The 18852-nt window shown below is 34.4% G+C and overlaps 1 protein-coding gene across 4 annotated transcripts in view; it reads left to right on the top strand.

The window, feature by feature from the left end:
• LOC142339292 (potassium/sodium hyperpolarization-activated cyclic nucleotide-gated channel 3-like) overlaps positions 1-18852 on the top strand; it is a 77243-nt gene that overhangs the window by 11698 nt on the left and 46693 nt on the right. For all 4 annotated transcript variants that reach the window (XM_075389206.1, XM_075389208.1, XM_075389209.1 and 1 more), the window contains exons 2-4: positions 11593-12072; positions 12577-12760; positions 18165-18363. In XM_075389206.1, the coding sequence (XP_075245321.1) occupies positions 11593-12072; positions 12577-12760; positions 18165-18363 (863 nt within the window). The remainder of the gene's footprint in view (positions 1-11592; positions 12073-12576; positions 12761-18164; positions 18364-18852) is intronic.

Consider the following 18852-nt stretch of genomic DNA (forward strand, 5'->3'; position numbering starts at 1 on the left):
TATTATGTCAGAGCGGATAGTTTTAACTGATCTCATCTAGTATAGTGAAAACCAACTAAGTTTGAGAGTTAGAGAGTTAGAGGTAGAAAAAATTAATACACATGATCATTTTTTTTTGAAAACGAGAAAATTATTTATAACTTCTCTGTATTTTTAAATTGATGATAAAATGACCTTTTCCAGTCTTTGGGCGTTTCTGCAACTTGAAACCCCGAATCATTTTCAACTGTGAAATTCATCATTTAAAAAACAAAAACTTGTTTTGATAGAAGGAACGAAATATTCTTGCCTTTTCAGTTCACATAGAAACAATTGAAATTTCCTATTTCTTTATAAAACACTCTAACTTATAGGAATGTAGGGGTCAAAAAAATTTTACTGATAACAAATTGTCCTCATTGCTACTAAATTAACAAGTTTAAGAAGAGCTTTGAATGTTCCTGTACATGTTGGACGAACCTATATGCAGAGTGCAAACACTGTTTGAAACAATGAAAAACAGAGAAATTAATTAAATTAGAGAACTTGCAGAAAATTGCGGATTTTAAATAAACTATAAACAAAAATTGTGTTCAGTGAATTCAGTAAATTCAGTTGTTAAAAACTCTAAGAGATATTGTATAAAAAACGAATTGAGGATTATGGTCATAAAGCATCAAAATTGACGAAAAATTTCAAAAAAAATTTCAAAAAGTAATTTTCAGGTTTTTGTGTCTTTTTTTGACAATTTTTCATTCAATATCCTAAAAACCTCTACATGTAGTTTTCCAAAAGTAAACCAGATTTTAATGAACGCTGATGAACGTTGAGTAAAGATCAAATACCAAAAAAAAATTTAAGAGACTTCATTTTTCTGGTGGCGAGATTTGTACTTGTGTTTGTGTTTGTGTGTTTATGCATGTTTGTGCGTGTGTGTATGTGTGTGTGTGTGTGTGTGTGTGATTGTGTGTGCTTGCGCGATTATTTGCATTTACTTTTGCGCTTTATTTGTGTTTGTGGTATGCTTGTTTGTAATTTAAAGAAAGAGGGAGTTATTGTGAGAGAGATTTCCTCCAAATGATAGACACAAACAAACAGAACTCAAAAACTAATAGAAATCAAATAAAATTCGAAATATCACTTAATTTTTGCTACGATTATCGGCTTTTTTTGTGTCCAACACCTGAACTGTGTTTTTGAATCTTGCTGATAACACGTCTGCGATAGTTTGTAAAATCAATTGTACAATTGTGCTGCTTAAAAGCTAAAAATTATAACATAATTCGAAGATACTCCAAGATTTCAGTTCAATTTTGAGTTAGTTTTACGATTACCAATGCAATTGCCTAAAAAATTCACAACAAATTATGCGAGAAACTTTCAGGAAATTAATGAATGTTGAGAAATCTTGGCTTAAGAACAGACGCCAAAAAAATTTTCTGTGTTTTTTTCGTGTCCTGGTTTGCAGTTGTGTGTGCGCGCTTGTGTGGTTTATATAGGTGAAATTATGTTTGCATTGTGCGTTTATGTGTGTGCAAGAAAAAAGAGGGAGAAAGAGAGAATGACAATTGATCTGAGAGAATTAGTTCCTTAGAATGTTGGAGAGAAATTGAGGCGGACTGCAAAAACTATCAGAAATCACGACAAAACTTAAAAAATTATTTATTATGGGCTTTAATTTGCCACTGAATAAGTATAAAACCAAAACTGTGTGTTTGTAGTTGTTGTTTCTGACAGTGTTTCGAGATAATAAGAATTAATGAAAACTTCAAAAAGTTACATTTCAATGTTTATTTTCAAAATTAAAATTACCGATGCAATTATCGATGCCTCAAAAATGCACACACAGTTTTTTGAAAGTAAATACGAAAAAATGTGAAAATATTAACGAGAAGTGGAGAATTGATTTAAGTTTTTTTTTTCAGTATCACTAAATATAAAATTTTCCAGGCACAAATGACTGCGCTCATTTCCAGAAGTGATAGATCGTGCTGAACTTATTGATAGATAAAAAAGGAAAAAGTTGCAATCATTTTATTAGGGTTTAATGTAGATTTATCAGTAAACCATTAAAGTTTCAAGCCTATAAACTAACAATTAAGCTATATTACCGAAAATTTCCAATAAAAATCAATTGTCTTTATTTCTCAACATTTTGTTTCGGATCATTTCTGTAAGAGCCATTTTTTATTTGTATCAGAACATTTTTTTCTGTATACTTGAAGACTTCAGGCAACTTAGAGCTCTCAAAGAAGAATCAATTTTGAAGATTTAGAGCTAAAAGCAGAAAAATGTATATTCGTTTCTCAAATCTAGAGTGCTCTTTTTTAAAAAAAAAACTTCTCAATTCATCAGAAAAAATTCAGTGTTTGCAAAATGTTGGTGACCAAAAAAACTAATTACTTGAAATGAACAAAAAAAACAAAGTTCAATAAAAAAGAAAGAAATCTTGTATTCCCTATTATGTCAGAGCGGATAGTTTTAACTGATCTCATCTAGTATAGTGAAAACCAACTAAGTTTGAGAGTTAGAGAGGTAGAGGTAGAAAAAATTAATACACATGATCATTTTGTTTTTGAAAACGAGAAAATTATTTATAACTTCTCTGTATTTTTAAATTGATGATAAAATGACCTTTTCCAGTCTTTGGGCGTTTCTGCAACTTGAAACCCTGAATCATTTTCAACTGTCAAATTCATCATTTAAAAAACAAAAACTTGTTTTGGTAGAAGGAACGAAATATTCTTGCCTTTTCAGTTCACATAGAAACAATTGAAATTTCCTATTTCTTTATAAAACACTCTAACTTATAGGAATGTAGGGGTCAAAAAATTTTACTGATAACAAATTGTCCTCATTGCTACTAAATTAACAAGTTTAAGAAGAGCTTTGAATGTTCCTGTACATGTTGGACGAACCTATATGCAGAGTGCAAACACTGTTTGAAACAATGAAAAACAGAGAAATTAATTAAATTAGAGAACTTGCAGAAAATTGCGGATTTTAAATAAACTATAAACAAAAATTGTGTTCAGTGAACTCAGTAAATTCAGTTGTTAAAAACTCTAAGAGATATTGTATAAAAAACGAATTGGAGGATTATGGTCATAAAGCATCAAAATTGACGAAAAATTTCAAAAAAAATTTCAAAAAGTAATTTTCAGGTTTTTGTGTCTTTTTTTGACAATTTTTCATTCAATATCCTAAAAAACTCTACATGTAGTTTTCCAAAAGTAAACCAGATTTTAATGAACGCTGATGAACGTTGAGTAAAGATCAAATACCAAAAAAAAATTTAAGAGAATTCATTTTTCTGGTGGCGAGATTTGTACTTGTGTTTGTGTTTGTGTGTTTATGCATGTTTGTGCGTGTGTGTATGTGTGTGTGTGTGTGTGTGATTGTGTGTGCTTGCGCGATTATTTGCATTTACTTTTGCGCTTTATTTGTGTTTGTGGTATGCTTGTTTGTAATTTAAAGAAAGAGGGAGTTATTGTGAGAGAGATTTCCTCCAAATGATAGACACAAACAAACAGAACTCAAAAACTAATAGAAATCAAATAAAATTCGAAATATCACTTAATTTTTGCTACGATTATCGGCTTTTATTGTGTCCAACACCTGAAGTGTGTTTTTGAATCTTGCTGATAACACGTCTGCGATAGTTTGTAAAATCAATTGTACAATTGTGCTGCTTAAAAGCTAAAAATTATAACATAATTCGAAGATACTCCAAGATTTCAGTTCAATTTTGAGTTAGTTTTACGATTACCAATGCAATTGCCTAAAAAATTCACAACAAATTATGCGAGAAACTTTCAGGAAATAAATGAATGTTGAGAAATCTTGGTTTAAGAACAGACGCCAAAAAAATTTTCTGTGTTTTTTTCGTGTCCTGGTTTGCAGTTGTGTGTGCGCGCTTGTGTGGTTTATATAGGTGATATTATGTTTGCATTGTGCGTTTATGTGTGTGCAAGAAAAAAGAGGGAGAAAGAGAGAATGACAATTGATCTGAGAGAATTAGTTCCTTAGAATGTTGGAGAGAAATTAAGGCGGACTGCAAAAACTATCAGAAATCACGACAAAACTTAAAAAAATATTTATTATGGGCTTTAATTTGCCACTGAATAAGTATAAAACCAAAACTGTGTGTTTGTAGTTGTTGTTTCTGACAGTGTTTCGAGATAATAAGAATTAATGAAAACTTCAAAAAGTTACATTTCAATGTTTATTTTCAAAATTAAAATTACCGATGCAATTACCGATGCCTCAAAAATGCACACACAGTTTTTTGAAAGTAAACCAGAGAAGACCTAATTGAACGGTGATGAGCTTTGAGTTTGACCAATTGCAAAAAAAAGCAAAATAAAAAAGTTGGTTTTATTTTTTGTATTTGTGTGTTGCTCTTTCTTTGTGTAGTTTGTGGTTTGTATGCGCGTGTGCGTGGTTTTTCTGTGTCTATGTATTTAAAATCGCACTAAACTTATTGTTCTTGAATTTTTTGAAGGGTTTTTGTTTTTGTCTGCCGAAAAAACACGCCATAATTTTTGGATCAAGTAATTTCCTCCAATGCATATACGTTGGTTTTGGATACCTCCAATGGTTTCTCTGACAAAATTTAAAAGATTTTTTTTCGGAACTTTGTTGGAACATTCTCTGCTACGCACAGACTCGCACGAGCCGTCTTGTTAAAACTCTTCAAATGGTGGATTAAAAGTTCACAAGTTAAACGTATTGAATCGACCTTTGATTGTAGTCCTTTATTCTCGATTACAGAAAATCAAAGTTATACTGAAATAAAAAGTTATCAAATATGTATTTCAAATTTTTTCCAGCACAATCTGCCTAAACCTATTGCAAGTAACTGCCAGTATCAAACAGTTCTAAGTTCAAATTTTATGTCAGAACCGATTAATAATTGTAAATGTATCATTTTATATACAAGCAGGTCCTCTTAATATCTCGATCAAAACTTGCCTGTCTAAAATCAATTTTTGAACATGTCTTCACGTTTCGTGAAGTTGCCAAAATTTTCCTAAACTTCAACACTTTGACTCAAACGTTTTAAAGGTCAATTTTTGTCCAAGGAATCATTGGCGGATGGTCATCTTATGAAAAGAAGGGTGTTTTTGATTATTTTTTTCGTTTTTCGTTAACTTAGTTGGGTAGCTCGAACTTCAACTTTGTTACGGTGGCTCGACTTCAATAGCCCAATAATTTCAGCCATTTTGCGGTCATTTTGAATAGTTCTTTTTCTGCATTCATGAATCAATCACATTAGTCTAGTTGAATATCCACTTCTGCTTCAATATAGATTGCTGACGTCACGAGCTTTCTGCCTACTTCCAGCTTGATTCAGAAATCAGAACTCTAATTAAGCTAATGAAAATATTTTTACAAGAAATTAGATTGGTAAATTGTGCGCTTTCAGCACACACACGTTCCCGTCCGTTCTATCTTGAAATAACATTTAATAAAGTGTTCTGTCGCGATGCCAGATGGTCTATCTTGAACTGAAGAGAAAATCGTTTTCATCACAAATGGCGGCAAAAGCTTGATTTGGAAAGGTGACTTCAAAGAGTGATCTTTGTTATAAATGCAAAATGTATGCCTGATCGATTTTTAGAAACGACTAATGCATCGCAAAATAGAGAGCAAAGAAAATATCCATTAATTTTCACACATTGAAAGACATATTACACGTATGTTAACAGTGAAAAATTTTTCTATCAGTCTTATAGACAATATTATCATTTCTTATTAACAAGCGGCAACTGAGGTCAAAGATTCTGAGGTCAGAATTTGCCGATATAAATTAAAGAAATTATTTAGAATACAGATTGGGATCTTTTCTGTGAACCCGGACTGAACGTCAGGTTTTAATCAGTAATGACTCAGTGAAGTTGCACGTCTTGGATCAGTACTGTATCAGAGCTCTTCATCATGTTTCAGACCTAGAACGTCTTAAATCAAGTCTTAAGTTTTGTCAAGTCATGAGCCAGTCTTGACAACGTCTTTGAAAGTCTGACGACTTGAGATAAGACGTGACCAGTACTGATTTGTCAATTCAAGACATGTATTTCACCGGAGAAGTACAGATCAAGGCTTGAAATTCTTTCCGGGAATGCTCCTTCCCTAGCTTAGCAGGCCCAATTTTTTTGTAAAGCCCAAGCTAATGTGTTATTTTGATTGCAACGTAAACACACTGTCATGTTGACTCGACAGCTTTTCGTTAGCTTGTCTGCTATTTTTGGCCCAGCTTAGTGGGCATATAACAAAAAGATCTTCACATTGCCTCCCCGCACAGCATACTGGTGGTGCAACATATAGACAACACTAACGTACCATAATGAGGGGGGGAGGGGGCTATAAATAGACAACACTAACGTACCATAATGAGGGGGGAGGGGCTATAAATAGACAACACTAACGTACCATAATGAGGGGGGGGGGGGGGCGCTAAAATGTTTTGAGAAGCGGAAGGGGGATGGGAAAGGAAGGCCATTTTGCCTTTTCAGGGTTCTTCACCAAAAGTTGTTTTACATCGCATTTTCTCTAGTCAGGTCAATTTTCAATTATAATAACAATAAGACCTTTTTTTGTTCATTTGAAATTTTATTAATGCAAAATTGCTAGGTTTTTTCCTCATATTTTTCTTCAAACAGAACTTTGAATTCACTACAAATTCTAATTTTGGATTTCATTTGCCATATGGCCAATTGGTCTTTGAATTTCGCAATTGTTTCAAAAATTATTGTCTTTGGAAAATCAGTAACCGAATTCCTAACAGTTTGTATTTTCACATTTATCTTGCTCTATTTGGCTACTAAAATAATGAAACTGAAGACTCTAATGTTTGTTCAAAAAAAATTTGTAGAAAAGCGCCATGGTCCCTAGTGATTGCCAAATCGAAAACTTGCAAGCAACTTGGTAGCAATCTTACAAGTGAATGCATACCGGTGCCAAATTGCTTGCAAGATTCTTTTTGATTCAATTGCAAGAATCATGCAGGATTTGGAATCCGGATTAACATATTTTCTATTGATATCAGTTTTGTAACTTGTTTTATAGACAATTATTTACTTCAAAGGTGTTTTCTGAAACATTAATGCCCTGATTTAATTTTTGCCTGGATTGATATCTTGCAAGAATCTTGCAAAAATCTTGCAAGTTTTGATTCATCATCACTATGGGTAGCACAATGGGTCATATATATATATATATATATATATATATATATATATATGTATAGAGAGAGAGAGAGAGAGAGAGAGAGAGAGAGAGATAGAGAGAGAGAGAGAGAGAAAGAAAGTGGCTATAAGTCTTAATGGAAAAATGCTTAGATGGGTTTAAGATACCCATTTTTTGCCTATACAAAATTGTTAATGTTCTTTTCTGGAAAATCTACGTATATTGACAACGTGAAATTTCCATTATTTAGTTAGCTGAGTCTCACACCTCTTACTTTTAAATTTCAGTTTTTCATGAGACTGAATGGAAAACAATTGAAGATCAAAGAATTGATCGAATTTGCTTTATTTTGCAAATGGTCGTTTTTGTGAAAAATTGTTTACTAACTTCATATCGATTTTGATACCTTGAAAATCTGAACTAGTTGCCAACAGTGTGTTGATTCCTCCTGTAATATTGAAAATCCTTGTTGTTGCACATTTTATCTTTTTGAAATTGTACCTTCATGCTGCGACATATAATAATACATTAACAATTGGTACTTTGTTCCCCAAATTGAGTACTTTATTTATACAACGATACAAGAATTTGGATATTTGAAATTTGCTATTTCAATTATAATGTCACAATATTTCAATTTATGTTTCAAAAATCTTAGACATGATAAAAAAATCCAAAGCCTTTAGGAGCTGCTAGACGAATTGTAGCAAGTTTTCAATTGCCGGTATGATGGCAATTTCATGTCGCCAAAATTATTTCGAAATTAAAGATCATTTATATTTTCAGATTTGGAGGAAAAAAATTTGGTTGTCAAGTAAGTTTGGCCCCCTCAAAAGTATAAGTATTTTGTTAAAATTGGAAACCATACAATAAAACTCCAACATTTCAAAAAAAATTGGTGTCCTGATAATGCTAGTCCTTAAAATTGCTTACTTACGTTGAAAAGTTTCCTTTAGAATTTAGTGATATGCGACAATAGCAAATTAAGCACAGGAAATGCATTTTTTAAAGAAAATACTCTTAGTACAGAAGAAATAAAATGACGATGAAAGAAGTCATCCAATTGTTCCTGCAATTTTGCAGTTGCCACACGGAATTGTTTTTTTTTACAAAATTTCTCCATACAAAAAAACCGAGGACTATATCCTTACTTCTTAATTCATAATTCATAACTTATTTCAAAAAGACACATTTAGAGAAAAATCATTAGAGTCAAGTCATTGTTACACAATTTAGGAGATTATTTTGCCTGTTATGCTTCATATTTTTGTATATTTTATACCGAAAGTTTTCTCGAACTCAAAGTGATCAAGTTTTGCGAAAGCTGTTGAACACACGGTGATTTTACTTTTTTAATACCTGTTGCACTGCTTTTTACCCATGATCAAAAATTCTTTTTGCATTTTGATTTTCAAATATTCTCACAGAAACAAAGAAATAAACAATTATTTGAAATTTTTCAAATTGCTTCTCATGATCGCCGAGGGAAAAAACAGCGCAATATTTTGCGACATTTTCATCTCAGAATTTGTCTGAAACCAAATATCTATCGCTCCTAACGTGGCTTTGTACGTTAGAAAAATCCTAAGCTCACTTTTCAAAAATTGACTTTCACTGTTCTCTACGCGAATTAACTGCAAAAAAATGTTTTTTTTTTCGGAACTTTTAATACAAATATTTTTAGCCTTTAAACTTTGAGAATAAATGGGAAACATCTTTTGCAGTGGAGATGTTTTTTTAGCGTTTTATTAAATGAAAATTCGGCGAACTCATTGAGTGAGTTGAAAATCTGATTTAAAGTCTGAAAATCTAGGGCTGACATGCTCAAAAAATGGAAAACTGTGGATTTTAAATTTTTTTTTACTGTGGATAAACTTTTCAGTTCCCGCTCTGGATTAATCTGTACCCCGGTCAACGATCATACAACTTCCTTTCATTTCGTACTAGGTCATATATGATTCTTTGTAATAATACTAGGTAATATATGATTTGTATGAATTCTTGGTAGTCATACAAGGACCATAAATGATTTCACTGAAATCATACAGGGATCATACAAAAAATTTCAAAGACTATAAACTGTATAATTTTGATTTTCCATTGAAGTTGAAAAAACTTCTTGGAAATCATACAAGGTCATATATGACACATAAAACATTGACTGGTGCCACAAATTCCCGTATAATGTAGTCAGAGGACCTATTAAATTATTATATCGCATTTGTAATCCACATTTGATTCTTTGTATGAGCTAAAAGAGTAACTTTGTGGTTTAAACATATTCACAAAACGAATTTGATATGCAATTTTTTTTTCCTGATTAACTTTTTATAAATGAGCATTTATAAGTATAAACTGGCTTCAGAGTATGTCAAAAATTTTGTTATCTATTTGGACTTACTCTTTTATTTTGTGCCCAACTTTGTAATTGATATTGTACGTTAGGGTCTTTTTGCAGATCACAATGTGATGCCGGGGTATGATATAGGTGATGCCCTACCGAATAAAAACAAAGAAACATAAATGGTTAAAACTTTTTGAAAAATAGGTGTATGATTCTTGGTATTCGTACTAGGATCATATATGTTTTCTTGCTAATCTTACAATGATCATATTTGATTTCTTTGGTTTCATACAAGGATCGTACTACGAAATCAAGTATGGGCAGTATGATATCATGTATGATCCTTGTATGAAATCAAAGAATCTTCAACCCGGGATGTTTTCGTGATTTCTAGATCAATCGCAAATTTGAGTAGCAACTGAGCGTAACTGAGAGATACATTTATCATGTAACTCAGAGATATCAACTTTTGGTTCACACTTTGATTTTGAGAATTACGAAATATCAAATCTCTATTTTAATAAACATTCGCAACATGTATGGTACATGTGCCGTCTAAGTTTATGTTAACCCCGAAAATTTATAAAGTATCAAGAAAATCGCGGATTATTTCTTTGGATGTCTAGGATTCCTACTTATCCCATCAATCACTGTGTTGTGATATATTCCATCTTAAATTTCCAACTTTGTAACGAGTTTAGGTGTCCTTCATTTTGTGTTTTCCTCATCTCCCGATTCAACTCACAAATCTTGATATAATAATCAGCTCTGTCGTGTAAATCTCATTTTTAAAAAATATTATACTCTTTGGTATTATCTGACCTTTTTGTCCTCTAACTGGGAACAAAATGCTTATTTCTCCGCTGAGGTGTGTCAAAAACAAACCAACAAATTGGTACCCAAAATCTAAAACTTTCAGATTCATTTGTTTTGAATCGGAAAAGTTAACAAAAAATGACATATAAATTGTCATTAAGGTTTTTCTTCAGATAATTATTAATGAGGCTCCTGTATAAATTTACTCAATTTTTCGATAGCAAGTCTGTTAAAGACTCTTAACTGTAGGAGAGGAAGAACCATTGAAAATCTTATTAGTTCCTTTTATTCCTTTTTATTATTGCCTTGAACGGCATAACCTCATAAAACAATAACAAACTGACGTTTTTATGCCATCAAAACGCAACACCGCCACATGAGTTTGTGCACGCATTGTGTATTGTGTTTACGATTGTCTGTGTATTTTCACCAGACAGTTATTGATAACCAGGTATTAAACCCTGAGCTGGGTTTAATTAGCGTTTTTCTTATATACACGCTCCCTGCATTTCACTGATTGGCCCAGCGGGTTTTGTGTCGCCTTACAATTGCCATTATTTTCCATTACAATACAATGTAACAATTACCCTCACGCCATTTTACCCATAGGTATGTATGCTTCTTATTTTACTGCAAAAGTGAGTGTTTTTATTATCCGTTTTGTTTTATTTTCAGTTTGGGAATTTGAAACCGATTGCAGCAAAAACACCTTTGTTGGAAAACTGAAATTTGACACTAATTGATGGACATTTAACACTGTCACGTAGTGATTTTGTAATGAAATTTGACTAAAATATTCTCAAATTTCAAGTGGGATTTACAGTTACTAGCAGTTCTAAATGCATGTCAGTCCACTTCTTGCAAAAAATGAATAGAATTTTTCCCGAGATTTCGACCATTTATGACACATTTTTTCCCTGCGTGTAAGGTCTCTTCAGCGCAAATTACTACGCGTTAAGAGTCTTGAAAGAGATTTAATTCAGCATAGACTCTTTGAAAATTGGTGTTTCTTTTAGTGTTTGTCAAATTATTTTATTTGGCATATCAAAATCTGAGTCAACAGTTAAGTTAGCACTTTCTGAGAGTCTTATACGGAGAATTTTGTTCACATTCATTTAATCGTGATTTTCTACAGCTAGTTTGAGAAATAAAAGTTATAATAAATAAATAATAAATGATTTACTATACTTATGTTGATAATAAATAAGTTTAGTATTTGATTTCAAGATTTCAAATTGATGATTCAAAGTTAGTTATTTTTGCAGCCGATGAACCACCGAGGAGGATTTCAACCTGCACTCATTTAGTCAACGATTCTTTATTCTCAATCAGGACCAACAAGACCTCAGTCAAAACAAGCGTAGTCTTCCGAGACCAAATTAATTCCATAGCCAATAACTACAATTTACTCTACAGTAAACAAAACAGCAATAAAACATCAATCACGGCTGCCAAGAAGTCATCAGAGGACCCCGTACCCCCGGAAGGTGAGCGGGACTTATCCAGGGACCCTGTGGTAAGTTCACCAGAGTTAGCCCAGACTGAAGTACAGTCTCCCTCCTCGGGTTCTATAGACCGCGAGTCGTTTTCGCACAAGTCGTGTAACTCGGAGTTCCTCAACCTGGACTCGGCTATGGAGCCGAACAGTGGAGAAGGTATTTGTGGAGACAGTCACCACAGTTACAAGTTTTCAACACCCCAGTTCACCAGTTCTAAACATAACGTGCTCACAATGCCAACTAGAGGTAAGGTTTTCGGATAAACATTTTTCTTTGCATGTTTACAAATTTTTAAAGAAGTTAGTATAAATTATATGTGATCTTGTATAACTACTGTGATTGGTTAATCCTCTACCTAATTGTCACTCACGCCATTCATAATTGGACGGTTATCTTGCAAGATCTTGCACGATAAACGTCCGATTTGCAAGAGTCTTGCAAGATAACCGTTCATCGCGATAATCTGTAATCGAGAAAAATGACAGTTTTTGATTTGAAATATTTGGTCAACGTTCGATTGAAAATTTAGGAGAATTTAAAACACTTAACAGGCGAGATGACAGTTTCAGCCGAATTAATTGTTGCAGATTTTAATTTAAGAACATTTAGCAATTCATACATAGATTGTAATTACTATATAACTTATTAATATAAATTTTCAGAACTGCATTTCTGCCGTGTTATAGCGCTAAATATAAAAATTTGTTTAAAAGTTTCATCTGAAGGTGCATACGTACTCTTTAATGACAGGTACCTGTATGTCAGTGTGGTACCGTAAGCTGTGTCGGTGGGCACGTGACTTTGCCATGACAGTGATACACCCCACAGACAACAAGTTCGCCCTCAAGGTGTTTGGGAGCAGGAAGGCACTTCACAAGGAGAGGGTCCGTTGTCTTGAGAACCCCTGGATTATACATCCTTACAGTGTATTCAGGTAATTAATGTTTGACTAGACATAAATTTGCTACAAATAATCATTAAATCAGCCACTGATTCTTCGTAGTTTGATCTTTACCCGGACTCGAGTACCTTATTACTTCAGTACTGAAACATAGTATTTTCATTCTGTATTTTACTATTACCAGAGTTCTGATCATGGCATTTTTTACCCGGTACATCATGAATATTTTAACCAAATTATGGTCTTTACCTGGCCATCATGACTTATAAACTGCATGTATTCTGGCCATCATGACTTATAAACTGCATGTATTCTGGCCATCATGACTTATAAACTGTATATATTCTGGCCATCATGACTTATAAACTGTATATATTCTGGCCATCATGACTTATAAACTGTATATATTCTGGCCATCATGACTTATAAACGGCGTATATTCTGGCCATCATGACTTATAAACGGCGTGTATTCTGGCCATCATGACTTATAAACAGCGTGTATTCGCGCCATCTCAACTTATAAACGGCGTGTATTCGCGCCATCTCAACTTATAAACGGCGTGTATTCGCGCCACGATGAGTTATAATTAAACTACATGCGTAGGACGATCAAACAATGCAGTGTGTATAAAATTCAAGCCGTTTACATGTAAAATTAGTTCTAATTGCGTCCACTTAACAGTTACACTATTTAATGCCGAGGGTCTAGTTCTTAACTTGCGGTGTAATAAAACGCCAATTTCATGCTTTATGAATTGAAATAAAGGATCAGAAATCAGTTATAAATACAGATATAAATACTATAAAAAGAGAGTTTCAAACAGGAGTTTAAATACAGGAGTTTAAATAAAGGAGTTTAAATAAAGGAATGTCTCAAATGTTTAAGTGATTGTCTCAAACGTATTGTCTTTAGTGATTTGTCTCAAACGTATGTGCTGTACCAAACGTGCTGTCCCAACCGTGCTGTACCACACGTGCTGTACCAAACGTGCTGTCCCAAACGTGCTGTACCAAACGTGCTGTCACAAACGTGCTGTCCCAAACTTGAAATCTACTGGTTGAAATTTGACCCCTTGAGTCACCGCTTTGTTGATCTTGGTAAAAAACGGTTGTTCAGCCCCTTCTTGTCGGACTGGTGCAACTGAAGCTTGTGACAACTGGCTCCATATGAGTCACCACACATTTATGAATGACAGGGAAATTAACAAACGCAGACTGCATACATCTGAAACAAATCTGAACCGCCGAACACACGTATGAAAGATAGCAAATCATGTACAACTAATCCGGTTTAGGGCTTTGAAATCTGATTGAGCTAGGATTTAACACAGATTAAAAGCAAACTGTTTTGCTAAAGAGAAACATTATAGACATTCAAGGGCAAACCATATTACCATATTACCATATCATATTACCATTCAAGGACAAACTCTTCTAGAACTGATAATATTAACGCGCCCATATGGCGATATCCATGGCCAAATCTATCAAGGTGATAAGTTTCTATATGATGAAAGTTCTCGCGTTTAATAATTTTAGGGCTTTTATAGTGTATGCCAAGTTTTTCGCTCAGAAAAACATTGTTTTGAGCCACCACATTAGCATCTAGATCTTGTCGATGCAAATTTCCGCAGAATTTTACCCTCGTTGGCCATACATCATTCTTGAATTGCAACAACTTATTACAGATATAGCCAATTGAACGAGTCTGCACATCGTTGTCCCCAACAATTACAAAAACATGCGTATAATCTTTAGCAACGTCAACAAGCTGATTGAGATGCACACAACAGCGACCCCCAACTCCATCATAATGCGCGCTATAACAACTAAAATTTAAAACTTGAAAAAAAAAATTTGATTGAAAAAAAAATGAAAATAACCCGTATTCTCTCAGATATTGGTCATCGAGAAGGTGATGCTCCGCGTCTCTTAGGTTAGAGTCACCAATGACTAAGAAGCTCATCTAAATAAAAACAATGTTAGATGTTTAAAATTGTCAAAAAGCCGGGCAAACGCTCAAAAAACCAAGACATCAGAAATAACAAAGTAAAATTGTCAAAAAAGCCGATCACACGTCATAAATCGGTCCAAAAAACGTCAGAAATAGCCTGGCAAACGTCATAAAAATGCCGTAAAAATGTCAAAAAAGCCGGACAAACGTCAAAAAAAAACAAGATATCAGAATTAGCAAAGAATACGTCAAAAAAACCTGTCGTACAATGGTCAATAAAAAGCCGGTCACAAGTAAAAAAAACCGGCTCAAAAAACGCCAGAATTAAACGTGCAGACGTAAAAAAAATGATTTAGTAATGTCAAAAAAGCCGGGCAAACGTCAAATAAAAACTGAAGACATCAGAAATAGCAAAGAAGACGTCAAAAAACTGTCGTAAAATGGTCAATAAAAAGCCGGTCACAAGTCAAAGAACCGGCTCAAAAAACGTCAGAATTAAACGTGCAGACGTCAAAAAAAATGATAGTGCCTATAGTTTGAAGAATTGTCTCTTTTAACTCTTCCTTAATTTCCCCTTTATTCATCAATCTTCCGTGACTCAACTGGAGTCCGATGTCAAAGATTTCAGTTGCACCAGACGGACGAGGGACGGCTGAAAGATTGTTTATCAATTTGATCATTGAAGCTGCTTTCAACAATAGTGCCAATAGTTTGAAGAAATGTATCTTTTAACTCTTCATTAATTTCCCCTTTATTCATCAATCTTCCGTGACTCAACTGGAGTCCGATGTCAAAGATTTCAGTTGCACCAGACGGACGAGGGACGGCTGAAAGATTGTTTATCAATTTGATCAATGAAGCTGCTTTCAACAATAGTGCCTATAGTTTGAAGAAATGTCTCTTGTAACTCTTCATTAATTTCCCCTTTATTCATCAATCTGCCGTGACTCAACTGGAGTCCGATGTCAAAGATTTTAGTTGCACCATACGGACGAGGGACGGCTGAAAGATTGTTTATCAATTTGATCATTGAAGCTGCTTTTAACAATTGTGCCTATAGTTTCGTATCAAGTGCCATAAGCGACTTCAACACTACCATGGTCATATTTGCTATTCTCAAATTATCTAACGACTTATTCTAAAACAATCAAATAATAGTAACTAGAAATGATCCTCCGTGCGTTTTGAAAAATCTGAACAAACTGGTAAATAAACGGTTGCATGCCTTTTCCTGCCATATGTCTTTGTATTATCTTGGTTCATTCTACCCCCCCGTCTTTTCTCGATAGCTAGTCGCCCAAGTAGCGCAGATAATTGCACCCCTCATTTGGTATTCAACCACCATGAAACCATCTAATGCAAAATGTTACTCTTTCCAATCCATACGAGCCAATTTTCTCTCTGTCGGATCCATTTTTGCACTCAATAAGGTAGGAGAGACGCAGAGGGAGACACATAACTTTTGATAAAGCAACACGTAACTGCTAGCGACACGTAACTGCTGAAATCCATTGAAAATTGAATAACATGAGAGATTTTCGAAATTTTCATTTTTAGACTTGAGATACTCTGTACAGTCTGTGGAACCAACAACTTTTGTTTTGTTGTATTTTAAACGACCGTTTGCATGTAAACGGCTTCAATTGTACACGCTGCATTGTTTGATCGTCCTACGCATGTAGTTTAATTATAACTCATCATGGTGCGAATACACAGCGTTTATAACTCATGTTGGCACGAATACACATCGTTTATAACTCATCCTGGCACGAATACACAGCGTTTATAACTCATGTTGGCACGAATACACATCGTTTATAAGTCATGTTGGCACGAATACACGCAATTGATAAGTTGAGAGGGTGCGAATACACGGTTTTTAAGGCATGATGGGCAGAATACATACAGTTTATAAGTCATGATGACCAGAATTCGCAAAGTTTAAATTTTATTCTTGACAGACATCTAAACAGGATGCGTTAAACTGTACATAATGACGGGCAGTTTTACAATTCATTTGCCATGGTTCATGACTGGGCACAATTCAGATATGATTATTCAGTACTGAAACGCTATGGTAACCAGGTCCGGGTAATAACTGCCTGTATGTTACGGTTTCTGCTAAAATAGAATAATTGCAGTATTTTTCTTCAAGAATTATCTTATCATATAATTTATATAAAACAACCGTAACAGATTCGAGCACAAAAAATTTAAATACTCCGATTTTGGTGTAAATATTATTAAAACATTTTATATTTAAGCTATGACGTCCGCTTGGGATATTGATGATGTTAGCATACTCGCACAACTCCAGGTGTTTACCTGGTAAGATCAACACGATTCTTATGGGGTCTTACAAGATTTAAAAAATAGTCTTAATAAGACTTAAAAGATATCCATTTTGCGTTTTATGCGTTCCCACCCCGAATAATTTTCAATTAAAATTGGTAAAAAAATTCTTTCTATGCGGTCATTTTAGAATTATTGCAACAGGAAGTGAAAAAAAGGTGTTTCCCAGGCTGAGGTCCCAGACGGAAGGTGTGACTCGGTTTTGGAAAAAGCCACACCCAATATTAGATAGAAACGCCTCTGCTGAAAGAGATCGCCATGGAAAAAACGCTAACGGAAATAAACCCCACTTGACTGTGAAAGAGATGCAGCATCATTTAAAAGAATGGATTGGATTACAAATTAATTACACAGAAAATAAATTGAAATATTAAAATAGTGTCTCAAAATGAAATATTCGAAGCAATTGGGTGCAGATATTCTGACGGCTGATGTTATAACAATTCGATTTATTCTGCCGTGATTCTCATTTTCTTTAACCATGCGCTTCCTCACATTCTGTTGCGCCACGTCAATTTCTTGAAGCGCCTGTTTTCTGAGTCTGGCCTTCATGAATTTCCGTATGTTGGGCTCGCTAATTTGAAGCATCGACTGAAAACTTCTTTGGAAACCTTCTACGGTCTTGTTGGTAATTTTGAAAAAAAAACATGATCAAATCATATCAGAATCGGGTAACTTTATGCATAATTAATAAAACAAAAGTTGGAATACCTATTACAGAACATGAGAATTGGATGCTAAATCACTCGAATTGTTAATTCAATGTTAACATTAGTTCCTTACCGTGGGTTTGTTTTTCCGTGGGGGTTTATTTCGGTAGGCCCAGACCGTTCCAAATTGGAAGTGCTTAAGTACAGACATTCGGTTGTTCTCTAGACTTTCGTGCGTTCATATCCAGACAATTGATCAACTTAAATCTACACTTTCTATGTTCTTCATATTCAGCCTTTCGTGCTTTTTTATTACGTGCTTCCAGACCTATTGATTTTGAACTCACGATGCCACTCGCGCGTTTATCTTTGGTCTAGGCATACTTGATTCCAATCTGGTAATCAAGCCTGAGTAATCACCCGGCTGTGTTTTTATTTTTTCTTTGATTTTGGCGAGGTGATTGATTTATGCATTTTAGATTCACTTGGGATTTCATCATGTTGCTACTGCTAATCATCAACCTGGTCATCTTGCCAGTGGGCATTGCTTTCTTCGAAGAAAACTACACCCTGGCAGGTACCTGGATGTTCTTCAACTGTGTCAACGACTCCATATTTGTCATGGACATCCTCTTCAACTTCAGAACTGGTATCGCACCGAACCAAACTGCAGTACAGGTTGGCATCATGGCAGAAACTGTTCCCTTCCCCATAAAATAAACTTTTTTTTTCGTTTTATTTGCCATGTGTGAACAAACTGATGATTGTTCACGTTGATAGTAGCATCCGGGTAATCCATATAATAAGAGGTGGGTATCCACCGGGTCGAGAATTTTCGCCTAAAATAGATTCATTCTATTTTTTTACAATTCAAAAATAATGAACTGTATTGTGTGTGTGTGTGTGCGTGTGTGTGTGTGTGTGTGTGTGTGAGAGAGAGAGAGAGAGAGTGAGTGGGTGGGTGAGTGAGTGAGTGAGCCAGTGAGTGAGTGAGCGAGTGAGTAAGGGAGTGCGGGAGGGAGTGAGTGAGTGAGTTTTGTCTCTCTCTCTCTCTCTCTCTCTCTCTCTCTCTCTCTCCCTCTCTTTCTCTCTCTCTCTCTATCTATCTATCTCTCTCTCTCTCTCTCTCTCTCTTTCCTCCTCCTCCTCCTCCTCCTCCTCCTCCTC

Source organism: Convolutriloba macropyga, chromosome 5 (assembly GCF_964194025.1).
Source record: "Convolutriloba macropyga chromosome 5, txConMacr16.3, whole genome shotgun sequence".
Classification (NCBI taxonomy): domain Eukaryota; kingdom Metazoa; phylum Xenacoelomorpha; order Acoela; family Convolutidae; genus Convolutriloba; species Convolutriloba macropyga.